This window comes from Lathyrus oleraceus, chromosome 7 (genome assembly GCF_024323335.1).
Source record: "Lathyrus oleraceus cultivar Zhongwan6 chromosome 7, CAAS_Psat_ZW6_1.0, whole genome shotgun sequence".
Lineage (NCBI taxonomy): Eukaryota > Viridiplantae > Streptophyta > Magnoliopsida > Fabales > Fabaceae > Lathyrus > Lathyrus oleraceus.
The window spans coordinates 160,348,025-160,372,551 of record NC_066585.1 but is presented as its reverse complement, the minus strand read 5'-3'; the positions used below and the strand labels follow the sequence as shown (position 1 = coordinate 160,372,551).

Sequence of the window (24,527 nt, the reverse complement as noted above, 5' to 3'; positions counted from 1 at the left end):
GATAAAAAAAATATATATATTTTAAAGAGTTAAGGTACTAATATAAAAAAAAATTAAGAGATCAAAATAAATCTTAAAATCAAAAACAAGATTATATTATAAAATAAAATATAAATATAGTTTGCATCGCATTTTTTTTTCTTTTTTTAAATAATTTAGTGACTAAACTTAATATTATCAGGAAAATTTAAGAGTCTGAAATAAATAGAAAAACTTAAGATATTAATTGTAACAAACTGAAAATTTAGGTATTATTCTTTTAAAATGTTCATAAAACTATTGGGAGATGATTATAACATAAATAATAAAATAAAAGATTATTTAAATAGTTTTTTGGTTTAGGTAAGTTATCAGATTTTTTATTTTGATCTTTGTAATTTATTTATTTTTTCTTGAGTTCCTATATCTCATTTTTGTGTTGGTTTTAGTCCATAAAACTAAAATCCGTATGAAAATCCATCGATAATGTTTTTTTTTGCGGATTTTGATTTTAAGGACTAAAATCAACGCAAAAAGTGAGATATAGAAACTCAAATAAAAATAAATAAATTAGAGGGATCAAAATCAAAATTTCGTTAACTTGTAAGATCCAACCGACTATTTAAACCATAAAAATATATTAGAGTGCTAAAGAGTCAATAAGGGGTGTGATCACAACCTCCACTTGCTTACTTACTTTTTGCTTTTTTGATTCAGACATTGGTTTCTATTTTTAGTTTTGGCTCCATTGTCTATAAGAATACACTTAAATCCCACAAGTTGATACAAAATAATATTCATAATTATCAAAAAGTTTTTTCACAAAATCTTGAAAACTCAAATCAAACTATCACTTGAAGTCGGAAAACAACTAGTTGTTTGAATGCAATGATGTCTTTTTATGAATTTAGTTTAATTTCTAGTTGCAATTGAGTGAGTAAACGACTATGGTCTTTCTAAAGTGCCTTGTTGAAACCAAATCACTATCAGCAATTAAGAATGTTGAAAATATATAGTAATAATATAAGTGTGAATGATGATTATTAGTGATACAAATGGACTTTTGGGAAATTTTTATTTCTGATACTAGGAACATATTGATACTTACATATTTTTTTATGTTTGACCATTTTATTTAAAATGGTTATGAGAGTTGTCTGTCTTGTGATAAAAAATTTGATAAATGGATCACTTAGAAGTATGCGTCCACATCCTCTCTAGCATGAAAAACAATAAGTAGTAGTTTCAAAAAATTAAATACACGTCTGCATTTATATTGCTATTAGTATAATCAAGGAATACATAATTAGTACATAATAATACAAAATGGTGTGTGAATGTGAAGTACAAAAAGTTTAGATGGTACTGCCAAATTCCAAACGCGGTTTGTGGAAAGCTTGTGCAGAAAACAAGTGGGCAAGTGGTAATAATAATTGAATAATAATAAGGTTTCATGCAAGTGGCATAACATAACGTCCAAAATGATTATCCATTTGAAGCATGGATTTGGAAGATGGATTGTGACCTGTGAGTTATGGATGGCGTATAGTACTCAGTATCAAAACATCTCGTGACATACTAGTCGGTCAAGGAAAATTCTTGGAAATTGAAGATGGTGTAGTATTATATGGGCCAAATAAATGCAGTCCGTGACTTTTAGAATGTCTTAAAATAAAAGGTTGTTGGATGGAGTTTGTAGTGTTTTTAAAATTCCAACCGGCCTGGTCCTCATCCCACCTCACCATTGGTGATCTGAGAACTAAATGTTGCGGGTCTGATCCCTGACATCCGAACCTACAAATAGAAATTCAATTGGTCTAATTTGTCAGTCTGATTGGGAACTGAGAGTAGGATGAGTAGCAAGTGAAATTAAGTTTGTCTTCGTAAGTAAAATCACCATCGATTGTTTTTAATGCAATATATGATTTATCTCAATTGATGTATGATTGCCCTCAGTTGATTGCCGTGTTTGATCTCTTTCAGTCAATGGAAGTTTAAAGTCCCTTGGGTGACGTATGGTCACATCACGGACATGTGGAGACGCATTCAGAGTCATCCCTCGCTTGAGGGGTTCGCCTTGTACAAGGGAGTTGCCTTACACTTGAGGGACTCAATCAAACAAGAAACATTAAACTAAATCACTTTCGTCTTATCCAAGCCCTCGTACTTGAGGTACTGTGTGGTGGTAGATTTATAAAATGCCATAGAAAAGCAATGAGGGAGGCTAGTGAAGTATAGTTTTGCCTTAGAACCTTCTTAATCACTCATTTACGCGATCGAGCATCCATTTATAGGATGTGTCGCCCTTTTGTTGAACGAGTCACTCATCTCTTCAATAACCTGCATGACGTGGAGAAATTGGTAAGTAATGTGTCTACTATCTATTGTGACACGAAATGAGTCATAGGGAAATTAACCATGCTCCCCCGATTATCAGAAGATTAATTTTCCATTCTTTATTTTTGTGTCAACAACGTTGATTTCCATGGTCCTGACCTTCTTTAACTTCGGACTTTCCACGCAGCATTTCCTGGAAATCTCTTGATCCCCTTGAATAAACCTGACTTGATCATCTGGGAGCGGCTACTTCGTACACAGATACAATGTAGATAAGGCGACTCTCAGCTTTTTAAAGGTGGGGTACCCTATAATCATGTTATACGAGGAAGATGCATCAATGACAAGATACCTTACCTTAATTAGCTTCATGTGTTCCTTCGACTCCAAAGGTATTCTTCAATGTTATATAAACTTTCACCTGCACTTGTTCGCCCGAAAATCCTACCAACGATCCTTGGAAGGGCTTGAGGTCATCTAAGTCCATACGAAACCATTCAAAAGCATCCCAGTAGAGAATGTTTACAAAGCTGCCTTGATCAATCAAGACACTCTTTATCTCCCAATTGTCGTATCTTACGGTGATGACCATGGGATCATCGTTATGAGGGTATATGCCTGCAATATCTTTCTTGAAAAAGGTTATCTCAACTTTTGGAACTTCTAACTCGCCTAGATTAGAGTCGATGGACGAGTCCTCTACGGTTAGGATCTGGAGAGCATGGAACTAGTATCTCTGTCTCCAATAAATCTTCTTGCAGTGGTATTAAGTGTATAGTGGACAATTATTCCGTCTCCCTTACTTAGATTTGTCCCTTTCTTGGATTCGGGAGTCCTAGGGGGATCTCGTCCCTCAATTTCGCCTGACTCTCAAACAGAGTCGCCCTTTACATACTTTTTTAGGTACCCCTCTTGAATTTGATGCTTTATCTCATTCTTGAGCTGATAACAGTCCTCAGTATAATGTCCCTTAAGTTTGTGTAACTTGCGCCAGTTACTAGGTTCATAACCCATAACATATACATTTGGAGACGATGGTTGATGGACGTTATGCATGTGGAGATATTTTTACCATATCTTCTCTCGGCGAGTGTTCATGGGCGTGAAGTTGTTAGTGGGCTTTCCACTCTCTGCTTAAACCTTGTCTTGTCCCTAACGGGTGACGTACACCCTCTGGTCACTATTATAAGCAATAACAAAAAAATTAGGTTCATTAAATAATTGATGTATCTGATATAGAATGATGATCCAATACATTATTTATTGAATCAATCTAAAAAACTTGTGTTTGCTTATAATAGTGATCGGGGAGTGTATATTGATTAATTTGTTATTTTTGCGAGTCGTTAGCATTTTAAATGCATGTTTTCACGTCTCGGGCATTCTTTTCAACATTTATATCATTGTCATTAATATAACATTCTGTATGTATCACAACTTCATCCAAGGATGATGGTAGCCTCTAGGCAAGGTATTCGTTGAAATGTATCGACTTGAGCACATTCTGAAATGCTCCTACAAACATTTTCTAGTGGGGATGCATTACCTTGATTGTCACATCATTAACATGAGCGAGGTATTCCTTTAGGGATTCAAAGGTACCCTGGAGAATGTTGAAGATGTTGGTGGTATACATCTTTTTATGCATGAACGTTACAAACGAATTGACTAGATTCGTCACCAAGTCCTGACAGGTGGTGAAGGAGAATCGAGGAAGTGCCATATAGCTTTTTAGGGCTATGTTTCTGAAGGTTCCAGAGATGAGTTTGCATTTCAAGGATTAAGGGTCTTCAATGACGATAATCGGGGTTTTGATGTAGGCAACATGTTCATACGAGTCTGTGCGCCCATCAGACTTAGCTAATGAAGAAGATTTAAAGTTCTCCAAAATATATGCCTCTCATATCTCGTCTAAAACAGGTTTGGGGTCTAGCATCTCCTACTCGCCTATAGGGATTATTCCATGTTGACGATGATGGATATGGAAAATATTATCCTCTAGATCTTGGTTTTTGCGATGTAGATCGTTAATAGCAACGCACATCTCTGTTATGCCACTTTCTTCGCCTTCAGATTCTTCGTTGGCTAGAGTTCCTGTATTTTTGTTCATCATGATGGTCAGAGAGGTTGAACGTGAGCACACAAACCAGATAGAGTGTTGTTGTGGTGACACAAGTCAATTTTACTAGGACCCATGGTAGGCGTCAATCGTACTAGCTAAAAAGTACAAAACGTGAGAACCCCTAATTATTAAGGGTCGTTAGAGGTTTTAAGGTTTATTTTGGGGATTAGAGCTAACTCGCGTAAGGAATGATAGGCTTTGCGTATGTGGTTTTCTATATTACAATGAGATTTCCCTCCTCAACTTTAGAGTTAAGGTATTTATAATGAATTAGGTCTAGATCATATGCCCCTTGGAAATAGTAACCTCTTTTGAGAAGATGGGGAAATGGACAGTTAATCTCCTGATATCCAGGGGAGTGTGATTAACTTCTCAATGACCCATTCTATATCGCAATGAATCGTAGATGTGTCACTTCCTCATTATCCCACGTCAGGCAGGTTATTCTAGAAATGGGCGACACATTCAGTGAAGGGGAGGCACATCCAATAAACAGACAGTCATTCTCATCAAAGGGCGTTTAGGAGGTCCTTATGGACAGGTGACACATCACTCATGTCGCCTCTTACAAGCCTTTTATAAATATACCAATACATAAACTAACTATGTATAAAAATAAATATCTCAAATAAATGTCTTGACTTCTTATTTATATAATCCACGTCAGTCTTCATTCGCTTGGCCCAATGAGTTAGCCTTTTTTTCCTTCCTTCATGCCAAGGCAACCTTGTGTGCCTTCTAAACCGCCCTAAATTTTTTGGGTGGACGGAGCCTTGTCCATTAAATTTTCTCAATTTTAAACCTCAAACTCTCTATTCTGATTTAGATGGTCGAAGATAATTTGTCCAACAAATTGTACAGATCTTAGGTCTTCAAAAATTAAGCTCCTTATGCCAATTAGGCTCGATTATTTTTATCATTTATTATATGTTAAGCGTCTTTTAAACCTTAACACTTGAAAAGGATATAAAATAGGATCAATACAATATTTCAGAACATGTTCGCTATTTCTATAAATTAGAGATTTTCTAAGTTACTTTATATGCAAGTAAGTTAATAAATATATAAATTATATGGTTAAAAATATATAGATTTCACACTTATCAATTATTTATGTTGGTGCATTTTATAAGTATTTTTATCAAATAAATGAACCTGATATTGTAACAAACAATCCTAGATTCTATAATATGAACCCTTGTTGAAGGGTTTTTGGCATAGTTCAGATTATATAATCTAAACTCATGTAAAAGGGTTTTTTGACATACTCCATACTCTATAATATGAAATATGTCATTGGATATTTGTGTATGATTATTGTGACACTTTATGTTTACTAGAATGCATACCAACTTGTATAAAATAATTTATTTGGTTCATTTGTCGTTCACGTCAGAAAAAATGGGCTATTTTTATCCATACTCAGTCAAAAATAACTCTAACTTAAAAGTAATTTACTACAGCAAGAGAACTCTTCCCCCATTTGTTTAAAATCAATGTCCATGTTACACAGTCTGATCTAATATGAAATATGTCATTGGATATTTGTGCATGATTATTGTGACACTTTATGTTTACTAGAATGCATACCAACTTGTATAAAATAATTTATTTGGTTCATTTGTCGTTCACGTCAAAAAAATGGGCTATTTTTATCCATACTCAGTCAAAAATAACTCTAACTTAGTAGTAATTTACTACAGTAAGAGAACTCTTCCCCCATTTGTTTAAAATCAATGTCCATGTTACATAGTCTGATCTAAAGCACCAAAACAGTTTTATCAATGTCCATGTTACAACAGAAGAAGGATAGTCAATGTTATTTATTGATTTCCTTCGGTCGATGATAATGTATGTGTTTGCTTCACGAACATTCATCTTCAAAACAATGATGATGTGATAATCATATTCTTAATACTTGGTCAGTATTATTCCTTAGAACCGATCAAATTAAACGTTACCCTAATCAGATTCGTGATGCTATTTGTTCAATCCTAATTCTTCCCATGACTTTTGATGATATTGTGGTGTGCATACTTGAATTCAATGAAGAATTAACTAATTAATCCAATCTTTAATCTTGTTTGTTATTTTATTATTTTTAACTATTCAGAATTTATTCTTGGTGTTTGTCATGTAAAACAATTTTATCTAATTTAATATAGTGTTTCAATTTATTGTGTATGTTCATAGATTCAACAATTTCAAATTCTAGAATATGAATGTCTCAAAAAACAAAAACACATTCTAAGTTCTAAAATGTAAAGAATATTTTTGTCAATTCTAAAATTTCTAAATGATTTTAATAAATAAAATAAAATAAAAATTATAAACAAATAAATATAAAATTATTTTACAATTTCACTTCATCCCATCTTACTATTTAGATATTTCATTAGGAAAATAGAAATTTATCTAACAAAGTTGAACAATGGTAGGATTTAATTAGATTTTACAATGTTAGTGCATCAAGATTAATCTTAAAATAGTAAAAGTAATGGTTGTTATTACTCAATACTTAAATTTGGATTAGTTATATTGTTGAAGTTATGTTTACATATTTAAAATAAACAAAATAGAATGGAGCGAAATAGAGTATAATGGAGCGGAACAAAGATTCTTTCCATTGGTTGAAAATTTTATGATGGAATAAAGTAAATTGTTCATTCCGTTCAAACCGGAATGAAGAAATATGCTGGTAAGTGACGGAATAGAATGGAATCCATATCATTCTATTCCGTCTCACTCCATCCAATTTTAAATGATCTAAATAATGAAATATCATCTCGTGTCACTTTGCTATATCCGATTCCATCAATACAAACAAAATCAAAGTGTAATTAAACTTTTAAGAGTTAGGCAACTTACACAAATGTAGTAAAAACAAAAGGGGATGAATCATTGTGAATTTCTAAAATAACTTATTTGCATTGTCCGTATATTTAAATTCGAACACACTATATATGTTTATCTAGATAATATTATTTGAAAAAAGTTTTGACTCAATTAATAATCATATTTAGATTGAGAAGCGTCATTTTTAAGAAATATGACGACTGGAATTGACATAATGGTCACATTTATATTGCCACAATTTTAAAAAAAAAATGAGTTTGTATCTTGACAACTCATGTTTATACATCACATTTTGTATTTATATGTTTCTCCGATAATACTATCCGAACAATCCATTTAATCAATTACTAATTTTATGTAGATCGAGAAATGTCATTTTAGACCATCACAATTTATCATTTTTTTAGTGTTTGTCGAGATAAATACTATTCAGGTTTCAAATATATTTTGGACTCAATTAATAATGTTCGGACATCATATTTTGCACATATATTTGTTCAGATAATACTATAAAAAAAACTCTAATTCAACTAATAATCATGTTTAGCTTTTACATATATATTTGTTCAAATAATATTGTCCAAATAATTAATAATCATGTTTAAACATTATATTTGAACATGTATGTTTGTCTAGATAATATTATATGGACAGATTAAAGGAATAACTTTTGGAATTTCATTGGTTTTAAGAAGAAACTCTAAGGAAAATTTTACCTTGTACCCCTACAATTAATCCCATACTCCTACAAAAATTTAAAAATTCCCATTTTACCCTTAATTGGTTTTAACCAATTTACCATTTCATTTTTACCATTCTGTTGAAAATTGCAAAAATTACACTTTCACTCCCCTCGCACCGGAACTCTTTGGAGAAGACTTCCGGTATGTATTTTTCCAAACCGGAAGACTTTAGGAAAGACTTCCGGAACACAAAAAAAACAAACCGGAACACTTAAGGAAAGAGTTCCGGTTCATATAAAAAAAAATTTCAAAAAAATTTGCATACCGGAACTCTTCTCCAAAGAGTTCCGGTATGCATTATGTGTGTTCCGGAAGTCTTTCCTAAAGTCTTCCGGTACGTTTTTTTTTTTACAGAAATGGAAAATCTTCCTAAAATATGTGTAGATACTACTGATGCGTTTATGACGACGGAAAGATTTGGTACACGAGAAGAGGTTATCAGATGGATTAAAAAGGTTGGAATCGACAATAAAGTAACTGTTATTATCAGTCGTTCAGATACTGAAACGGGGAAGAGAGGGAGAAGTAACAAAATAATATTTGGTTGTGATAAAGGTGGGAAACACAAGATTAGTGATAGTGGTACCCAAAGTGCTTCCAAGAAATGTGGATGTCCATTTAAAATCAGGTCGACTCCGGCGAAAGATGGATCTGGTTGGAAGATTGATGTAAAATGTGGGTTACATAATCATGGTTTACCTGATAGATTAGAAGGTCATTCGTTTATTGGTAGGTTGACCACAGATGAGAAGCAACATGTCGCTGATTTGGCAAAGAGACATGTAGCACCTAGAAACATTTTGCTTTCCTTGCAAGACAAGTTTCCTGAGAATGTCACTCGGATTACACAAGTATACAAGCATAAGAGTGTGATAGAAAAAGAGATAAGAGGTCCAAGGAGTGAGATACAACATTTGTTTAAGCTTATTGAGGATGCAGGATATGTGTATTGGAGTAGAAAACATGATGACTCGGAAGTGGTGAAAGAGATATTTTGGGCACATCCTGATTCAGTTAAGTTGTTGAATATATTTCCGATTGTGTTAGTTATGGATAGCACCTACAAGACAAACAAATATAGACAACCTTTGTTTGAAATTGTTGGCATGACATCGACTGAGTTGACTTTTGCTGTTGGATTTGCGTATATGGAGTCTGAGCAAACAGAGAATTTTTGCTGGGTACTGGAGAAATTAAAAGAGTTGTTTGTGAAGAAAGACATGTGTCCACAAGTGATTTTGACAGATAGAGATCTTGCTTTGATGAAAGCAATTGAAGTTGTGTTTCCCAACTCGATTAATTTGCTATGTAGATTTCACATTAACAAAAACGTTGGTGCCAAATGCAAACAACATGTGGTGAATGACCTCCAAAAGACGATAGACACATTATGGATGGAAGTTGTCTGGGCTAGTGATGAGGTTGAGTATGGTCAGCGGTTGCATCAACTTGAGCAAGCATGTGTTGATTATAGTGGATTTATTAATTATGTGAAAGACACATGGTTGACTCCACATAGGCATAGATTTGTTGGAGCATGGATTAATCGAGTCCTACATTTGGGTAACACAACGACTAATCGGTACGTCTTATAATTTTGTATGTGTTATTTTTATGTTTTTTTTATGTGTTATTTTGAATATCTGATATTTTTAATATTTGATATTTTCAATATCTAATGGTATTTTTTATATCTGATATTTTTAGGGTTGAATCTGCTCATTGGAAGTTAAAGCAGATGTTAGGAAACAGTATAGGTGACATGGTCAAATGTTGGGAAGCCATGAATAACAACTTGAGGTTACAACTGGGAAACATTAGAGCTTCATTTCAAAAGAGTTTTTATGAAGTTGAGCACGCGCACGTAAGTCCCTTTTATGGTTATTTGCGTGGTTCCGTATCTCGAGCTGCTTTGAGACGTATTGCTGAAGAGTTATTGAGAGTTGATTATGTTGGAACTAACAGGCAAATATGTGGTTGTACTCTTAGAACATCTTATGGGTTACCTTGTGCTTGTGAGTTAGGAAGATACAGAGTAGGTGGTATACCGATACCCATTGATGCTGTTCATGTTCATTGGAGGAAACTAACTATGGAAGTTGAGTTAGAGATAGGTGAAGATGATGGATCAGAGGTGGATATGACGGCTGCAATGGATGAGTTGTGGAGACGATTTAGGTCATTAGATGTTATTGGGAAAAGGGCATTAAGGAGTAGGGTGTGTGAACTAGCATACCCAACAATGACAACATTGTGTCCACCACCTGAGAAAATAAAAACCAAAGGAGGAGTGAAGAAGAAAGGGAAAAAACCAGCAGATTATGATGTTTATAGGGACCCTTCGTATCATGAGTATGTTGATAAGGCATCTCAATCTTCACAAAGGTAATCTCAACCATCACAGACTTCGAAGAAGATCAAATTATCAAAGAAGCAACCACAATTCATTGTTCAATTTCCTAATCATATTAGGTCATACATTGAAGATGTAGTTAATGTTGAATCAGATGGTAATTGTGGATTTAGAGCCATTGCATCATTGCATGGATATGGTGAGGATGGTTGGTTAATGGTTCGCAGAGAGTTGGGGTTGGAATTAATAGACAAGGATAGGTCAACTTTGTATGACAAGTTATTTTCTAATCGGTTGTCAGTTGTGAGAGAATCTTTGATGATAGAATCGTTTGGTTCACAGCCACCTGAAAAATGGATGAGTCTACCAGATATGGGTTACTTGATAGCGAATCGTTATAATGTTGTACTTGTCTGTTTAGGCAATCTGTGCCTCACTTTCTTTCCGATGACAAGTTCACATTCACCAAATGTCTCTATTTATTGCATTGGTTTTGTTAACCAGAATCATTGGGTTCAGGTATGTATTTATATGTCTAAATATTTTAATTATTCCAGTTAATATTTTATGTTATATGACTTAATCTTTTAATTATTTTACTTTATCAGGTTAACATGAAAGAGGGGTTTCCATTGCCACCGGTCACATTAGATTGGAAGAAATTTCGTTCTCATATAGCAACTACTTGGATGCTAGGATTTGCAGGACGTATGCAACATTGGCAATTACTTACACCTGTATTAGCATGATTATGTAATCAAAACATAAATATGTAATCAAAACATGAAATCTATATTATTATGTCTATTATATTCAAAGCTTAATACATATAATCAATGTGAACGAGAAATATGCAAAGCTTCAAATAAATCAGAAAACTGTGGATCTTCCTCTTCAGCATTAACCTGTCTCAGATAGCGACGAATCAATGTAGATACACGAGCCCAATCAGGATCAGATGGCCCGGCGTCATATACAGGAACGGGTACCTCTCTAGGAGCGTCACGATGGGGAGGGACCAACCGTGGATGGGAAACACGATAATACCACTCCAGATAACCGTCTACTACCTCAGATGGAGTGGTGGCCACGGAAGATGAACCGATCACATCGACAACACTCTGATGGTAACTGATCCAATCAACATCAATATCCGTCGCCATCATACAATCCAGAGGTGGGGATGGAACATACTGCCTATACCCGAACTGACGTAAACATCTATCAGGCAAGTATGGAACAACTGTTTCACCCCACTTCAAACAGCCCCTGTAAAGACATATCTCATCAAATACACGCCATGCTCTATGATCCTCAAATGGTCGCCAGATGACGTCGGTAGGTGTCAGCTCGTCCAAAATAGGTCGTAAATCATCGACCTTCAGGACTCCCTGTCTATACGACCATCTCATCGCTCGGGGAAGACCACAGTTTCCAGCAGGATTCCAATTCTCCCCTCTTTTTCCAACAGTTGGAAAATACTCGTGAATCCAACACTGTTACAAAATAAAAACATAATAAATAAAACAAATTAAGTTACAATATTTTATAAAATGAATCCAACACTTAATTAACAAAATTAAATTATATACCTGTAGGAGAGTAGGATATCCACCTAGCTGTTTGCAACTGTACATGGACGCATCTCCAAGATATCGGTAGAGGGTAACTAGTGCAGCTGCTCCCCAACTATATCCTGAACATCCATCCAAGTCCCTAAACAGGAGGAGGTATCGTGCCTCTACAAGTGTAAAGGTCTTATCAGCAAATATGGTGGAACCCACCAACATCAATAGATATGCTCTAGTCGCATATGCCCAGCTGGAAGCAGCCCTATGATGTACGAATATATCATATAACCACTCCAACTTGTAATACGACCCCCTGCAGCTCCGAACATGTGACTGTGCCTGACCCTGTGACACTCCTAGGTAGTCAACAGCAAGTTCAACAGCTAGCTCTTCAGTCACATCCTGAGGACTCCAAAAGATACCCCTAATGGGCAAGTGAAGTAGACATGCGACATCATCTAAAGTAATGCTCATTTCACCAAACGGCGTGTGAAATGAAGATGTCTCTAGATGCCATCTTTCCACAAATGCAGAGACAAGATTTGTGTCTATCTTGTTCAGACTCGTTCTCTGCAGTGAAGCTAAACCGGATCTAGATACCCAACTCTCCATCTGTGGTGGAAGAGCCAATGGAACCCTAGAATTCAACTTCAGTCCATGTCCGGCAACCTTCAACTCTTTCTTTGGTCCTCTTTCCTAAAAACAATTAAAACACATATTAGAAAACAAATTATAAAATATTCAACTATTATTCATTTTCAAATATAGTCCGTTTACTTACCTCACCGAACCATATATGTCGAGCAACATGATGCTCGTACTTCACCAAAAGAGATGTATCGTACGGCCCTCCTGGATATCCAGTCGGCTCAGCTGCAGCTGCAGATGAAGATGCACCCCGGTCTAACGTGCGGACTGGAATCCGGCCATCTGCACCTCTTCTTCGAACCACTGCAAAAATAATGTTAAAAAAAATAATTAAAATTATAAAAATAAAAAATAAAAAATTACGTACCGGAACACTTCAAAGAAGAGTTCCGGTATACATCATCCAAACCGGAAGTCTTGAAGAAAGTGTTCCGGTATACAAGTATACAAACCGGAAGACTTTCTAGAAGACTTCCGGTTCAGTGTCCATAAAAACAACAAACCGGAACACTTTAGAGAAGTGTTCCGGTATACACTTTTCAAACCGGAAGACTTACTCTTAAGTGTTCCGGTATACAATGCAAAAACGCCAAAAAAATTTCTTCTCCGGAAGTCTTCAACGAAAATGGTAAAAAAATTTTGAAACGAAAAATATACCCTATTTATATGAGGGTATTTTGGTCAAAAAAATTTAAATGTAGGGGTATGGGTACAATTGTAGGGGTATAGGGTAAAATTTTCAACTCTAAGACTGTATTAAGCCACTCTTGTATGACATGAAATAAATAGATACCATAAAACATGCTTTAAAAAAAAAGTTAAAATAGGAACTCAATTAAGTAGTACTACATTTAATAGTTTTCTCGGATCAAGATCCTCTCCATTTTTTTTTCTTTCATTTTCTCCATCACTATAGCACACATTCTTAAGACTTTTTTTTTCTTTCATTTTTCCCATTATTATAATTTTATATATAAATAGTACATAGTCTTTAAGACATGGGACATATATTTAATATTTATTTGACTTTTTACATGAAAAACTATAGTAATGGAGCTCCCCATTTCTTTTAGAAAATGGAGAGAATTCCTACTTAATTTTTAACCTACGGAGATTTAAAAGAGTTAGGTAGTTAGATTCCCTTCGTTTGTCAATTAAGGATCATGTGTTAGGTAGTTAGATTACTTTCTTTTGTCAATTAAGAATAGCATGATATGCATGTTTGAATTTATAAACATAAGTGAAAGTTTGTATTCTGAGAGTGTGTGTCTTTTAAAGTCTAAGATTTAAATCTATATGTGCAAATAATTTTTGTGTTAAGTCAAGTTCATATATAGTTTTATTTTAATTTTAAATAGAACTCTCATAAATGAACGATATGAGTGGTCTCCTTATTTAATCAGTCGCAAGATCGAAGACCAAAATTTAAAAATAAATAAATAAGAAGCTGTATTAAATTATGTGCAAACAATTTTTGTGTTGAATCAAGTTGATAGATAGTTTTGCTATAGTTTTAAATAGAACTCTCATAAATGAACGATGTGATTGGTCTCCTTAATTAATCAGTCGCAAGATCGAAAATCAAAATTTAAAAATAAATAAATAAAAATCTATATTGAATTATGTGCAGACAATTTTTGTGTTGAATCAAGTCCTTACAGAGTTTTGCTCTAGTTTTAAATAGAACTCTCATAAATGAACGATGTGATTGATCTCCTTGATTAATCAGTCGCAAGATCGAAAACCAAAATTTAAAAATAAATAAATAAAAAGCTATATTGAATTACTTTTAAACAAAATTGATTTTATCTCAAAAGTTAATAAATAATAAAAAGAAGTTCAAATTAAATAATTGATTTCTAGTGATTAATAAACTCCAATTTAAAACAAAAATCATTTGAATAGCCGATTAAAATGATTTTTTGATAAAACTTCACTTACCTACCGACCAAACTTCAGCCTACTTAAAAACCAGAGAATTAAAATAGAGAGTTTCTTAATGCACCTTGTATGCTTCTTATGCACCATGTGAAATTCCAAAAATGCGTCTCTGAAATATTTTGAAGGTTAAATCACACCAGACTATTCTCCTCCTTCATTTCACATAATTCAAACTTCAACTCAAAGATTATAAAAATCATCACAAAGCAATAACCATCTTACTAAATGTTATTTCATACACTGAGTATGAAAAGATCACCAACAAAGATATTGCTAAATCTATAATTGATTCTTTGAGGATGACAGATGAAGGGAACACACAAGTCAAAGAAACCAAGGCTCTTGCCTTGATTCAAAAATATGGAGTGTTTAAGATGGAGGACAAGGAAACTATGTTCTCAATGTTTCAAACTCTTGTTGCAAGACTTAAGGTTCTGGACAAGGAGCATTCTATTATTTATAATGTTAAGAAGATCACCAAGAGTCTACCTAAGTGTTAGAGACCTAAGGTAACTGCTATGAAGTTATCAAAGGATCTAAACAACACTTCTCTTGAAGAACTGGTTTGTTCTTTAAGAAGTCATGAGATTGAGCTCGAGAAAGATGAGTCCAAGAGAAAGAGAAAACATGTTACTCTGAAGTCTTCAGGAATATCAGATAAGACAAAAGCTCTTCAAGCAGAAACTTATGAAGAGTCTCAAATTTCTTCTCTACACCAAATCAAATTTCATTCAACGAGGCTTAAGAGAACTCAAAGGAACATCAATATTCATCTGTAACATCATCCATTTTCATCAAAAACATCAATTTCTTGTAAGTTTTTCGAGTTTTCGATAAATGTTTGAGTTTTGGTGTAAATAAGTAGAAATCAATGATTATGGTTAGAAATAAGTAGAAATCACATTTAAGATAGTTTAGTCAGTGTATTAGTTGTTTGTTGACTGAAATTGATGATAAAAACAATTTTTCTAGCTGTATTATGGTACGTTAGGCCATTGACGTGGCCTCTGAGTTGCAGAAAATTCCAGAGATGCATCTGCGAAATGTTTCAGCAATTTAGTTACCCATTAACCGAAGATGCATCTCCGTAATTTTTCAACGTTTAGTTTCCCAGAAACTGGAGATGCATCTCCGGAATTTTCTCAGTCTTTGATTTTTTTTATTTTCTTACTTGTGTTGTTTTCCTGTATTAATGGTCTGTCTTACTTTAACTTACAAGCATAATGGCTGATAGATATGATAAATTGAGGCATTGTAGGGTTGCTCAACACGCATCTGTTCGGCGGGAGAAGAGTCAGTAGGCTCAGAGGTTCTTGGTCCCTCTGGTCAGGGAGAGTCATCTACTTCTAGAGCTTGTGTTTTTCCTCATACCACTATATCTTCTTATTTCTGTAGGAGACGGGATTCATCATCTAACGCATCACTCCATCCATTCTCCCACAGGCGTCAGGTTTCACTAGTGCCACCTCCTACGGAGAGGTAGAATTAGTGGGATTCTTTATTTATTTTTACATTAATTTTAATTTCTGACAATGATCATTTATGACATTGATTATTTCTAATAAATTTCAGGAGCATAATACGCAGAAGTTTGTTAACCATGGAAGGAAGATTATTGCATTGTCTTAGCATAATGAGGAATGGTTTCAGCCGGTTTTGTCCTTATCTGACCGGAAGGACTTGTGCATGACTGGTTATACTACGGTCAACATTAATGCATTCGTGGAGAGATGGCACTCGGAGATATCGTCGTTTCATCTCCAGCATGGTGAGATGTCTATCACACTTGACGATGTCTCGTGTTTGTTACATCTTTCGATCAGAGGAAGATTCCTAGATCATGGGAGGATGGCCCAAGACGGGGCACTCGAGATGATGGTAGAGTATTTAGGGGTTGATCCAGGGGAGGCGATGGATGAGTTGGTTAAAACCATGGGTGCTCATGCTAGATTTATATACCTGAAGAATGTATATGAGAATGTGTTCCTTAGTGCACTACAGGCTGATGGTGATGATGAGCAGGTGGCGCTCCACAGATCGCATGTATTGAGAGCATACCTGCTTTATTTGGTTGGCACTTCGATTTTTGTGGACAAGAGTGTCACCTACACAGACGTCGTCTACCTATGTTACTTCGTGGATTTCGAGCGGATCCATGAGTACAAGTTCGACTTGTCTTGTCTACCTGTATTTGAAGCCGAGAGAGGATTGTATGTGAAAGACGAAGCAGGTCGCAGGCAGCGTGACACTACTGACGGTAATAATTATTGGTCTTTGAATGTTTCTTTGTCATTTTCATTTCATCTTTGCAAATCCATTATTGATGATTTATGTGTTCCAAACATTTCATGTCAGGGTTGGATCCTCCAACACTTTTCGTGCATCTCTGGTTGGGCGAGTGTACATGATTACACTGAAGATATGTTGCGTGCTACTGCTTTTATCCCACTCAGAGGAAACCAGGCGATCGAGCCTTACCGGCTCTATCTTGACTGTTTGGTTGTTAAGGACATGCACTTCAACAGCTATGTTAATCACCGTGAGACGTTGTCATTTGACGAGATGATTTTACACTCTGGATGGTTGTCATGCGGATCACGTCTCATTGCTCCTCATATGCCCGAGCACGACATACGGCAGTTCGAATACACTCATACCATTCCCAGACACCCTGTTGTCTCTGCTCCTCCTGCCTTGACATGTATATAGATAGATCATATGTTTAATGATTATGAGAGTCATCTGATACTCATAGGAGACACGGACTACCATAGCTGAGAGCGATTGGAGCTACGTCGAAGGGTACATTAGATTGTTCTTCAGGGTGTCACACTCGTACATGGTGCAGGCTCCTCCAGGAGACACGTCGAGACCAACTCATCAGAGGATACTAGAGGATGAGCAGACACAGTTAGATCATGTTGAGGATGTCTTGCCTAAATGTCGTCGCATAGTGGAGATTGCGCAGGCAGGCATTGACAGGGATAATTTTTCTAATGGCTCTGATGTGAGGTAGGTCCTAAATATCATCATGATGGAGGCACGGGGGGCATTGAAGTGCCGGAGACAACGTTGGGGACGAGTGGGATTGATGGTCGAGGAGGCCAAACTGACAGAGAAGGCATGGGAGGTAGAGGAGAGGTTGTCAAACACACACAGTAGTCTCTTATTATAAAGTAGTAATATTATGGTATGTATTTTATTTTGACGGTCTTACTACTTTATTGATATCGATTGTACGACATTTTTTATATTTATTGGTATTTTATTTTTGTATGGCATTTTTGGTCCATCTGAAATTACGTACGTCTATTTTTTATCTTCGATTGTATGGTATATTTTAAATCTTCATCTGAACAAAGATTAACAACATATAACATGACATACCTGTTCTGAAACGTATTAGAAATGTATCTTCGAAATATTCACAAAGATGCATCTCCGATACAATTCAAATATAAATGGTTTCTGAGCACAATGTATTTAATGTTTTAAATTGTTATTAAGATATATCACCAAAATATTTCAACTTTCATTCAGAAATTAATGCGTCCAAACGCATTAAGAAATCCTCTTCAAATAAAAGAAAGTGTTGGCTGAATTTTTTTACTATACATGACAATAACTTTTGAACCAAAAACGTAAAGCTTTATCACTTATTCTAAAGACTATTTTGCTAAATCATTTGTATAAAATCAAGTTCATCTAAAGTTACATTTGTCAAAAGCTATGCATTTGAATTAACATTTTGCATAAGATTGTTTGAAAATTGATTCTGTAAAATCTCAGTTTAAAATGAAGTGTTTATACATGCATCAGTCATGTTTCACCTGTTCAGCTGGGCTCAAAAAAAGGGAATCATCTCATGTACAAAGCTTCTCAAGGGCCTTAGGCCAAACCTGGAGAAGGTTCGGAGGAACAATTTAACGCTAGGATAAAACACTATGCTTATGTGCCTGACAGGTATAGACAGCACAGCAGAGATAACTGATAGTACCTGCTTCCAAAGTCTAAACAAATTACCATGCATGCAAGAACAGCAGAATATATAGGAAGGCAAAATTTTCATTCAAAAAAAATGTAAGTATTCTCTCTACAGGAAGAAAGACAACTCAAAACAGAAACAATGCAGTTTTTCTAACTCGCAACCATAGTCTATATAGATATTTGAATTTTAAACAGATAATTTAGTCCTTCTAATAGATGGCACATATATTCGGTATTTTATAGTTCACTTCAACATTTTCGAATGACATGAGGTCAATCACATGGGTTTCCTCTTCCCGTATGTCTCACCAGCTGCTCATTTGCATTTGAACCTTAGAACTGTGAGATGACCTACCACCCTTGTCTTTGTAAGAATTCCTGGATGCAAGTGTCTTTCGTCCTCTATGAGATGATGCTATGGCACGTTGTCTTTGCTTGCTTAAGCTCTTTGTGAGTTCAGCTTCAACTTCCACTGCATTATCATTGTTTTCCTCCTGCAAATCAAATTAATACCATTATGGTTTTCATGTAAAGGCTAGATTAACAAGGTTTCTATAAATTAGAATAATATTAGTTTTACTTTCAATAAAAATTCATTCATTCGATCTTGACAGAAAATTGAATCAAATCAATTCTCATTGCATGTTAGAACTTCTGGGATATTTACAGAATTCCTTGTTAACAAGGAAGACATTTGCTATTTCCAAAAAAAAAATCATCATGAAGAGGATGGGCAAACCACTGAAATAATCACCTAATAAAAATAATAGAAATTAGCTTACTGTGTCGTTGGCCTCTTCCTTTTCAGAACCACTACTTTCACCTGCTTCAATGCTCTCCTCTTTTCCATGACTTTCATGTCCCTCATCCTAAACATGGTTTCATTAAGAATCCTTCAATAAGAATTGTAAACTCTGGAATTGCATAACTAGTGAAATAAGCTGAAAAAATTGAGGAAGGCTGTACATGCAGAGTAGTCAATTAGTGAACAAAAAACAAATCTTAGAAAACTGCCACCAGACATTCAAACTAACATCCCACGCTTCATTTAGAATATCACAACAGCTCCCACACTTAATCTCACATTCAGAGCAATGAAAACTTAATTCATCCTCATAAAACCCAGAAAGCAAGTTGATATCCTTCCCAAGTTCTCCAGTACTGGTATCCTATTAATTATGCCATGTCATACTTCTTTCACCGGAATGGGTCTAGTTTCTCAAATGAGGATATCACTAGGGCTGCACTTTTATCCTAGTTTTGCCTTGGAGTTGGAAGTGATATTTGAGGCATGGTTGTCAAGATCTCAATATAGACCATAACATCTTAAGTTTTTACGACCTAACCCACCCCCAACGATCCGTCCAGATTTCAAGTATAATCGAGTATTGTAGCAATATCGCTGCAAAATCACAACCTTGTGACATCGTTGATTTTGTGAGATCCGGCTGTTTTCAAGCCGAGAAGGATGACACGATGCAAAGGCACAACAATCACGATTTGGTGGCAGGGAATGCACGCCTTTGAAATGATGAAGTTTTAGATTTAGGATAACATCTCAGTTGTAGGGTTTGTTATAAACAATGGGCTCATGGTAAACCAAGTAACGGCCAAATATGTCCCTAATGTCTAACAAATGTTTACTGCAGAAAATGGTAGTAAATTATAAAAACACAATAATACATGTGTAAAGAATATGAAAGAGGGTTATTCCCCCCAAATACACTTGCCTACCAAAACATTGTGTAAAAATAGTTCAAATAATTGGTATAATTTTTTTCAGTAGGACCTTGTGATTTTTGTTACAATCTTGCTACCCCCTCTTGATCTTTCAAAAACAATTGGGTAAAATCTTCTGATCTTAGTTACAATCTTATATTTTACTATCTTACTACCCTCTCCCAATCTTATGCAAGATCTCAATCTTGACAACCTTGATTTGGAGAGTGTCCTCTCTTATGTTTGTTGTCATGCAAATGAGTTTGGACTACTTCCTTTTGTTAGTTAATTTATTTTTCAATAAAAAAAATTAAATCGTGTCATATTAGAATCAAGGGCATCAGCAGTTTTCAGAAAGGCAGGCTATTTGTTTTTATCTTGTTGAGAAACTATTGTCTTATCTCTCATTACATATACGTCACTCCTAACTAATTCTATCAAAAAAAACAGATAGCGTACACCATTTCCCAAAGCCTGTACATCTTTTATGACAACAAAAGCTAATGGATATATTACCTGGTCCAATAAATTTATTGAATCAACATTTAAATCGTCTGCTTCATTCAGGTTTCTCACCGAATCACCATCTTCACTATCAGAATCTGTATCACCTTCCACCTCACCTTCAATAAACTGCAGATATATTTGAAGAGCTTTGAGGCAAAATGAAAAAATAAGATAAATGTGTCACACACAATGCATTATCTAGAAAACCAGCATACCCTCTGAATAACTTCCTCATCTTTTCTACTAAAGCCACTAGCAGCAAGTTCCTTATCTAGAAAACCAGCGCTTCTGTCTATTTCTGAAAAACAGAGGTTACCAGCTTCGTCTCTCCCTTCATCTGAATCGTCATTATCATCTTTGTTTTCTTGAAAAGACAAATTGAACCTAAAACAGAAAAAAAGGGACTAATTATGAAGACAACTGGTTGAGCAGCCACAGACAAGATCCAAAATCTTTCAATAAGCTAAGCAAAAGATAAATTAAACATTCAATCAAGAGATGCAAATACTAATAGTGTACAGTAATAGTAGTAGTACGTTCTAAAAGCAAATGACAATAAATATGAACACTAATATCAGTTAAAAACCAAACTTATAAGCACCAGAGATGCCAAATAGAAAATCAGGATCAGATTAAGAAGCATGAAAAGGCAAGGAAACAAGAATATGCTCTACTTTTAATTTACTGCCCCATATTTAATAATATTTTAAATGCAACATCCCTCCCCATTTCCTAAAAACCACGCAGTGAAATTCACAAACACCTAATGTCAAAGTAACTACAAACCTCTTTCTGAAAAACTTAAAGATACATTCAACATCTCGATCGAAGTACCTGAAACAAGGAAAAATAATAAGCAGTTAAGGCCTAAAGGAACATATATCAGTTGAACATCTTGAAAAATAAGAATTCAGAGAGATGCAATCCCATACAAGGAAGAGAGTCTTACATCTTTGCATTACGGTGCGACACAGACACCATTTGCGGAAAATCAATCACGGTAATTTTTTCTTCATCGTCAATCTACAGTGAACGAAGCAAGATTGTAAGCCAGAGAAACAATATATAATGAAAAATATTCAGTATTCTATTTAACTAAAATACTGACAAGTCAGAATACGTTATTCAAGCATACCATGATGTTAAATTCATTGAAATCACAATGAATGAGACCATGCTCTGCTAGCCGAATAACTATACCAATAATTGTCTCGAAAACTGTATCTGGATTTTGTAATTGCTTCACCTGAACACTGCATTTGCAGAAACAAGTGTAAATATGTGGAGGGGGTGTAATGGCACAAATATTAAACTTTAAAGTCCATACCAAAAATCCAGCTTAAAAACAAAAGATTGTTAAATTAAAGTATATGAAACATCTCATTATATTTGAACTCTATCCTTAGAGTAATTTAAAATATCTATTACTCTCTTTGGCGTGTTTCTTTAGATTTTAGAATATATTTCATAATTTAATTAGGATTAGAAGTCCAGTAGTTATCATGATTAGTTTTATTTAACTAAGATTAACAGTTGAGAGAATTAGTAGTTAGTCTTTTATATCAAACCATAAACCCCAATTCAAAACTATATTATTTATATTTCCTCCTTCCTTAGCAAAGATAGTTTAGTGGCAACTACTACTACTACAACTAGTTCTGAAAAGCAAATAGTACCTAGAATTAAAAATTTTGTGGTATTACATAAGAAATTTGTATTAGACTTATCCTGATCCACGAAATAATCCAAAAAGAAAGAAACTGGCAGTGACTATGTTCAGAGATGATGTACCAATACAATATAAACCACAACAGTGACTACATGCAATTTCGCAACTAAATCTCGTGCATCCAAGGGTTTAGGACTGTGATAGTCATTAAACAACTAACTTACTTAAGGAATGCTAGATATTCTATATAAACAAGATGTAAAAGCAAGGATCAAATGGTCATATCTCAGGCATATCCTGGTACAGATGTAATACCAACTCATAGACCATCAAATGTTATACTTACACAATTCTGCAGGTCACAACAAATAAATTCCCTAAGAGTACTTACTGCTTAGCAATTGTACAACCAGAATATCCAACACCATCAGAGTTAACTAAATACTATTGTTCAGTAAATCAGGAGATGGATTTAACTTGAATGTGACCCGAAACGAATTTTATCATTAAAACAAAATGAGAAAAGGGCACTTACAGAGGATAACCTTGGACGAGTGACATGATCACACAATGTCGATTATGTTCTAGAGCATTTGGAACGGGAAAACCATGTGTTTCCAAAGCCTGCTCAAGCAAAGGACATGTCACTAAAAAATCAAGCAAAAAACAATTCTAGAATATAGCTAGATGAAAAAACAAAGGGAGTGGACAGGAAAAGCAAAACCTTCATGAAAGCATATTCTTTAAGTGCAGCAAGGCGAGACAAATAGAGCCAATTAAAACTACTACGATGTCTCAAGTAATCACGCTTAGATTTGACAGCTCTAAAAGAGACTCTACCAAGCCTATGTAACTTCATTGCTAGAACTGTTCCATCTTCCTGAGCAACTTCAAATATATCTAGCACATCACAAATTCCACAATTAGGAGAATACCATTGAAATGTCACACAGAACGATATTAAAACTTTAAAATAAGTACCGGATTCCTTTCCAACACCAATCTGGCGACCAACAGAGACAAACACTCCTTTATTCACCAACGTTTTGATGGCAAGAAAATCATAACCAAGGTAGGTAAGCCGGAACCCATCATCTAAAAGGAATTTAAGCTTTCACATATCAGATTGTCATTGAAATAAACTTGCATATATTTTTTCTGTCACTAATATTTATAATGTTTAATAATTTAAACATTGATTAGAAGGTACCAACATTTAGAAGAGTCGTGATGCAACAATTTATTCTTAAGCAAGTTTTTCAAAACCTTGTAGGTTCCTCCATGCCTATAAATCACATTAAACATCAAAAACAAAATTCAACGATAATAGCTATAATTATAAGATAGGTTGAATGTAAAAAAGCATACTTGAGACGAGCAATTCGGTCAATGAGTTCAGTAGGTACAATTTCATGCTGAATCAAATGAAACGATGTTAGAAAAGCAAAGCACGTTATAGATTGGAATTGGAATTGAAATAGAGAGAAGCACTTACGTTTCTCATTCCCAATTCAACAGCAGTGAGAACCCTAAAATCATCTTTGGAGAGATATCTCAAAACGTCGACGTCGAGTTTCATTCTCTCTTATCAATTCCTCCACAGAATTGATTCCGAAACTGCTTTCACTCACTGAATCGATTCTGAGAAGTGAAAAAAAAGCAGTTAGCAGAGAATTGATTCTGAGAAGTGCTTTTACTCACTGAGTCGATGTGTTGAACTTGGGTACGAGAAAATAGGGTTACAGTGAATCGGGTTGGTTGGGTTGCTGGTTTTGTGAATTAACTAAACCCTAGCAGTTAGCACACACATTCACATAGAAAATTAATTTAAAAATTAATAATTCTAATACCAACTTGATTTCGAATATTTTAATTCAAATATATTTTAATAAATTCAAAGGCTAAAATTTTGGAATTCAACATTTAAAAAAATTTAAAATATATTTATATTTTAAAAATTTTAAATTAGTTTAATGGAAATCTTTTAAATTTTTAACTACGAAAAAGATTTTTGATAAACTTAAATTTTTTTATTAAAAAAATGAGTTGCTTATGAGAAACTCAAGTTTGTTTTTCAAAATACAAATTTGTTAAG

At 34.6% G+C, this 24,527-nt stretch overlaps 3 protein-coding genes across 3 annotated transcripts; 1 reads left to right on the top strand and 2 right to left on the bottom strand.

Moving 5' to 3' along the window:
- Positions 1-11,161: 11,161 nt before the first annotated feature.
- Positions 11,162-13,212, bottom strand: LOC127107006 (protein MAIN-LIKE 1-like). The gene is made up of 4 exons (XM_051044295.1): positions 13,167-13,212; positions 12,743-12,912; positions 11,983-12,657; positions 11,162-11,886 (listed from the first exon to the last, which is right to left on the bottom strand). Coding segments are annotated over exons 1-4 (1,509 nt in total). The 5' UTR covers positions 13,168-13,212; the 3' UTR covers positions 11,162-11,223.
- A 3,186-nt stretch (positions 13,213-16,398) lies between these two features.
- Positions 16,399-17,259, top strand: LOC127102595 (uncharacterized). The gene has a single exon (XM_051039948.1). The coding sequence runs from the start codon at positions 16,399-16,401 to the stop codon at positions 17,257-17,259; it is 861 nt and encodes a 286-aa protein (XP_050895905.1).
- A 1,338-nt stretch (positions 17,260-18,597) lies between these two features.
- On the bottom strand, positions 18,598-24,241 carry LOC127107005 (uncharacterized). The gene is made up of 13 exons (XM_051044294.1): positions 23,928-24,241; positions 23,801-23,847; positions 23,647-23,717; positions 23,414-23,527; positions 23,157-23,332; positions 22,968-23,056; positions 21,899-22,016; positions 21,713-21,786; positions 21,550-21,597; positions 20,979-21,147; positions 20,773-20,889; positions 19,320-19,406; positions 18,598-19,031 (listed from the first exon to the last, which is right to left on the bottom strand). The coding sequence occupies exons 1-13, from the start codon at positions 24,009-24,011 to the stop codon at positions 18,843-18,845; spliced, it is 1,383 nt and encodes a 460-aa protein (XP_050900251.1). The 5' UTR covers positions 24,012-24,241; the 3' UTR covers positions 18,598-18,842.
- Positions 24,242-24,527: the final 286 nt, after the last annotated feature.

Bases quoted from the DNA above. Each gene is read 5' to 3' on its own strand.
- LOC127107006 (XM_051044295.1), bottom strand. The intron at 12,658-12,742 runs GTAAGTAAACGG...AATTGTTTTTAG, and splicing joins GACATATATGGTTCGGTGAG to GAAAGAGGACCAAAGAAAGA. The intron at 11,887-11,982 runs GTATATAATTTA...ATTTTGTAACAG, and splicing joins GATATCCTACTCTCCTACAG to TGTTGGATTCACGAGTATTT.
- LOC127102595 (XM_051039948.1), top strand. From the start codon at position 16,399: ATGGCCCAAGACGGGGCACTCGAGATGATGGTAGAGTATTTAGGGGTT.
- LOC127107005 (XM_051044294.1), bottom strand. From the start codon at position 24,011: ATGAAACTCGACGTCGACGTTTTGAGATATCTCTCCAAAGATGATTTT. The intron at 21,787-21,898 runs GTATGCTTGAAT...CGTTCACTGTAG, and splicing joins TCAATGAATTTAACATCATG to ATTGACGATGAAGAAAAAAT. The intron at 20,890-20,978 runs GTATGCTGGTTT...ATATATCTGCAG, and splicing joins ATGAGGAAGTTATTCAGAGG to TTTATTGAAGGTGAGGTGGA.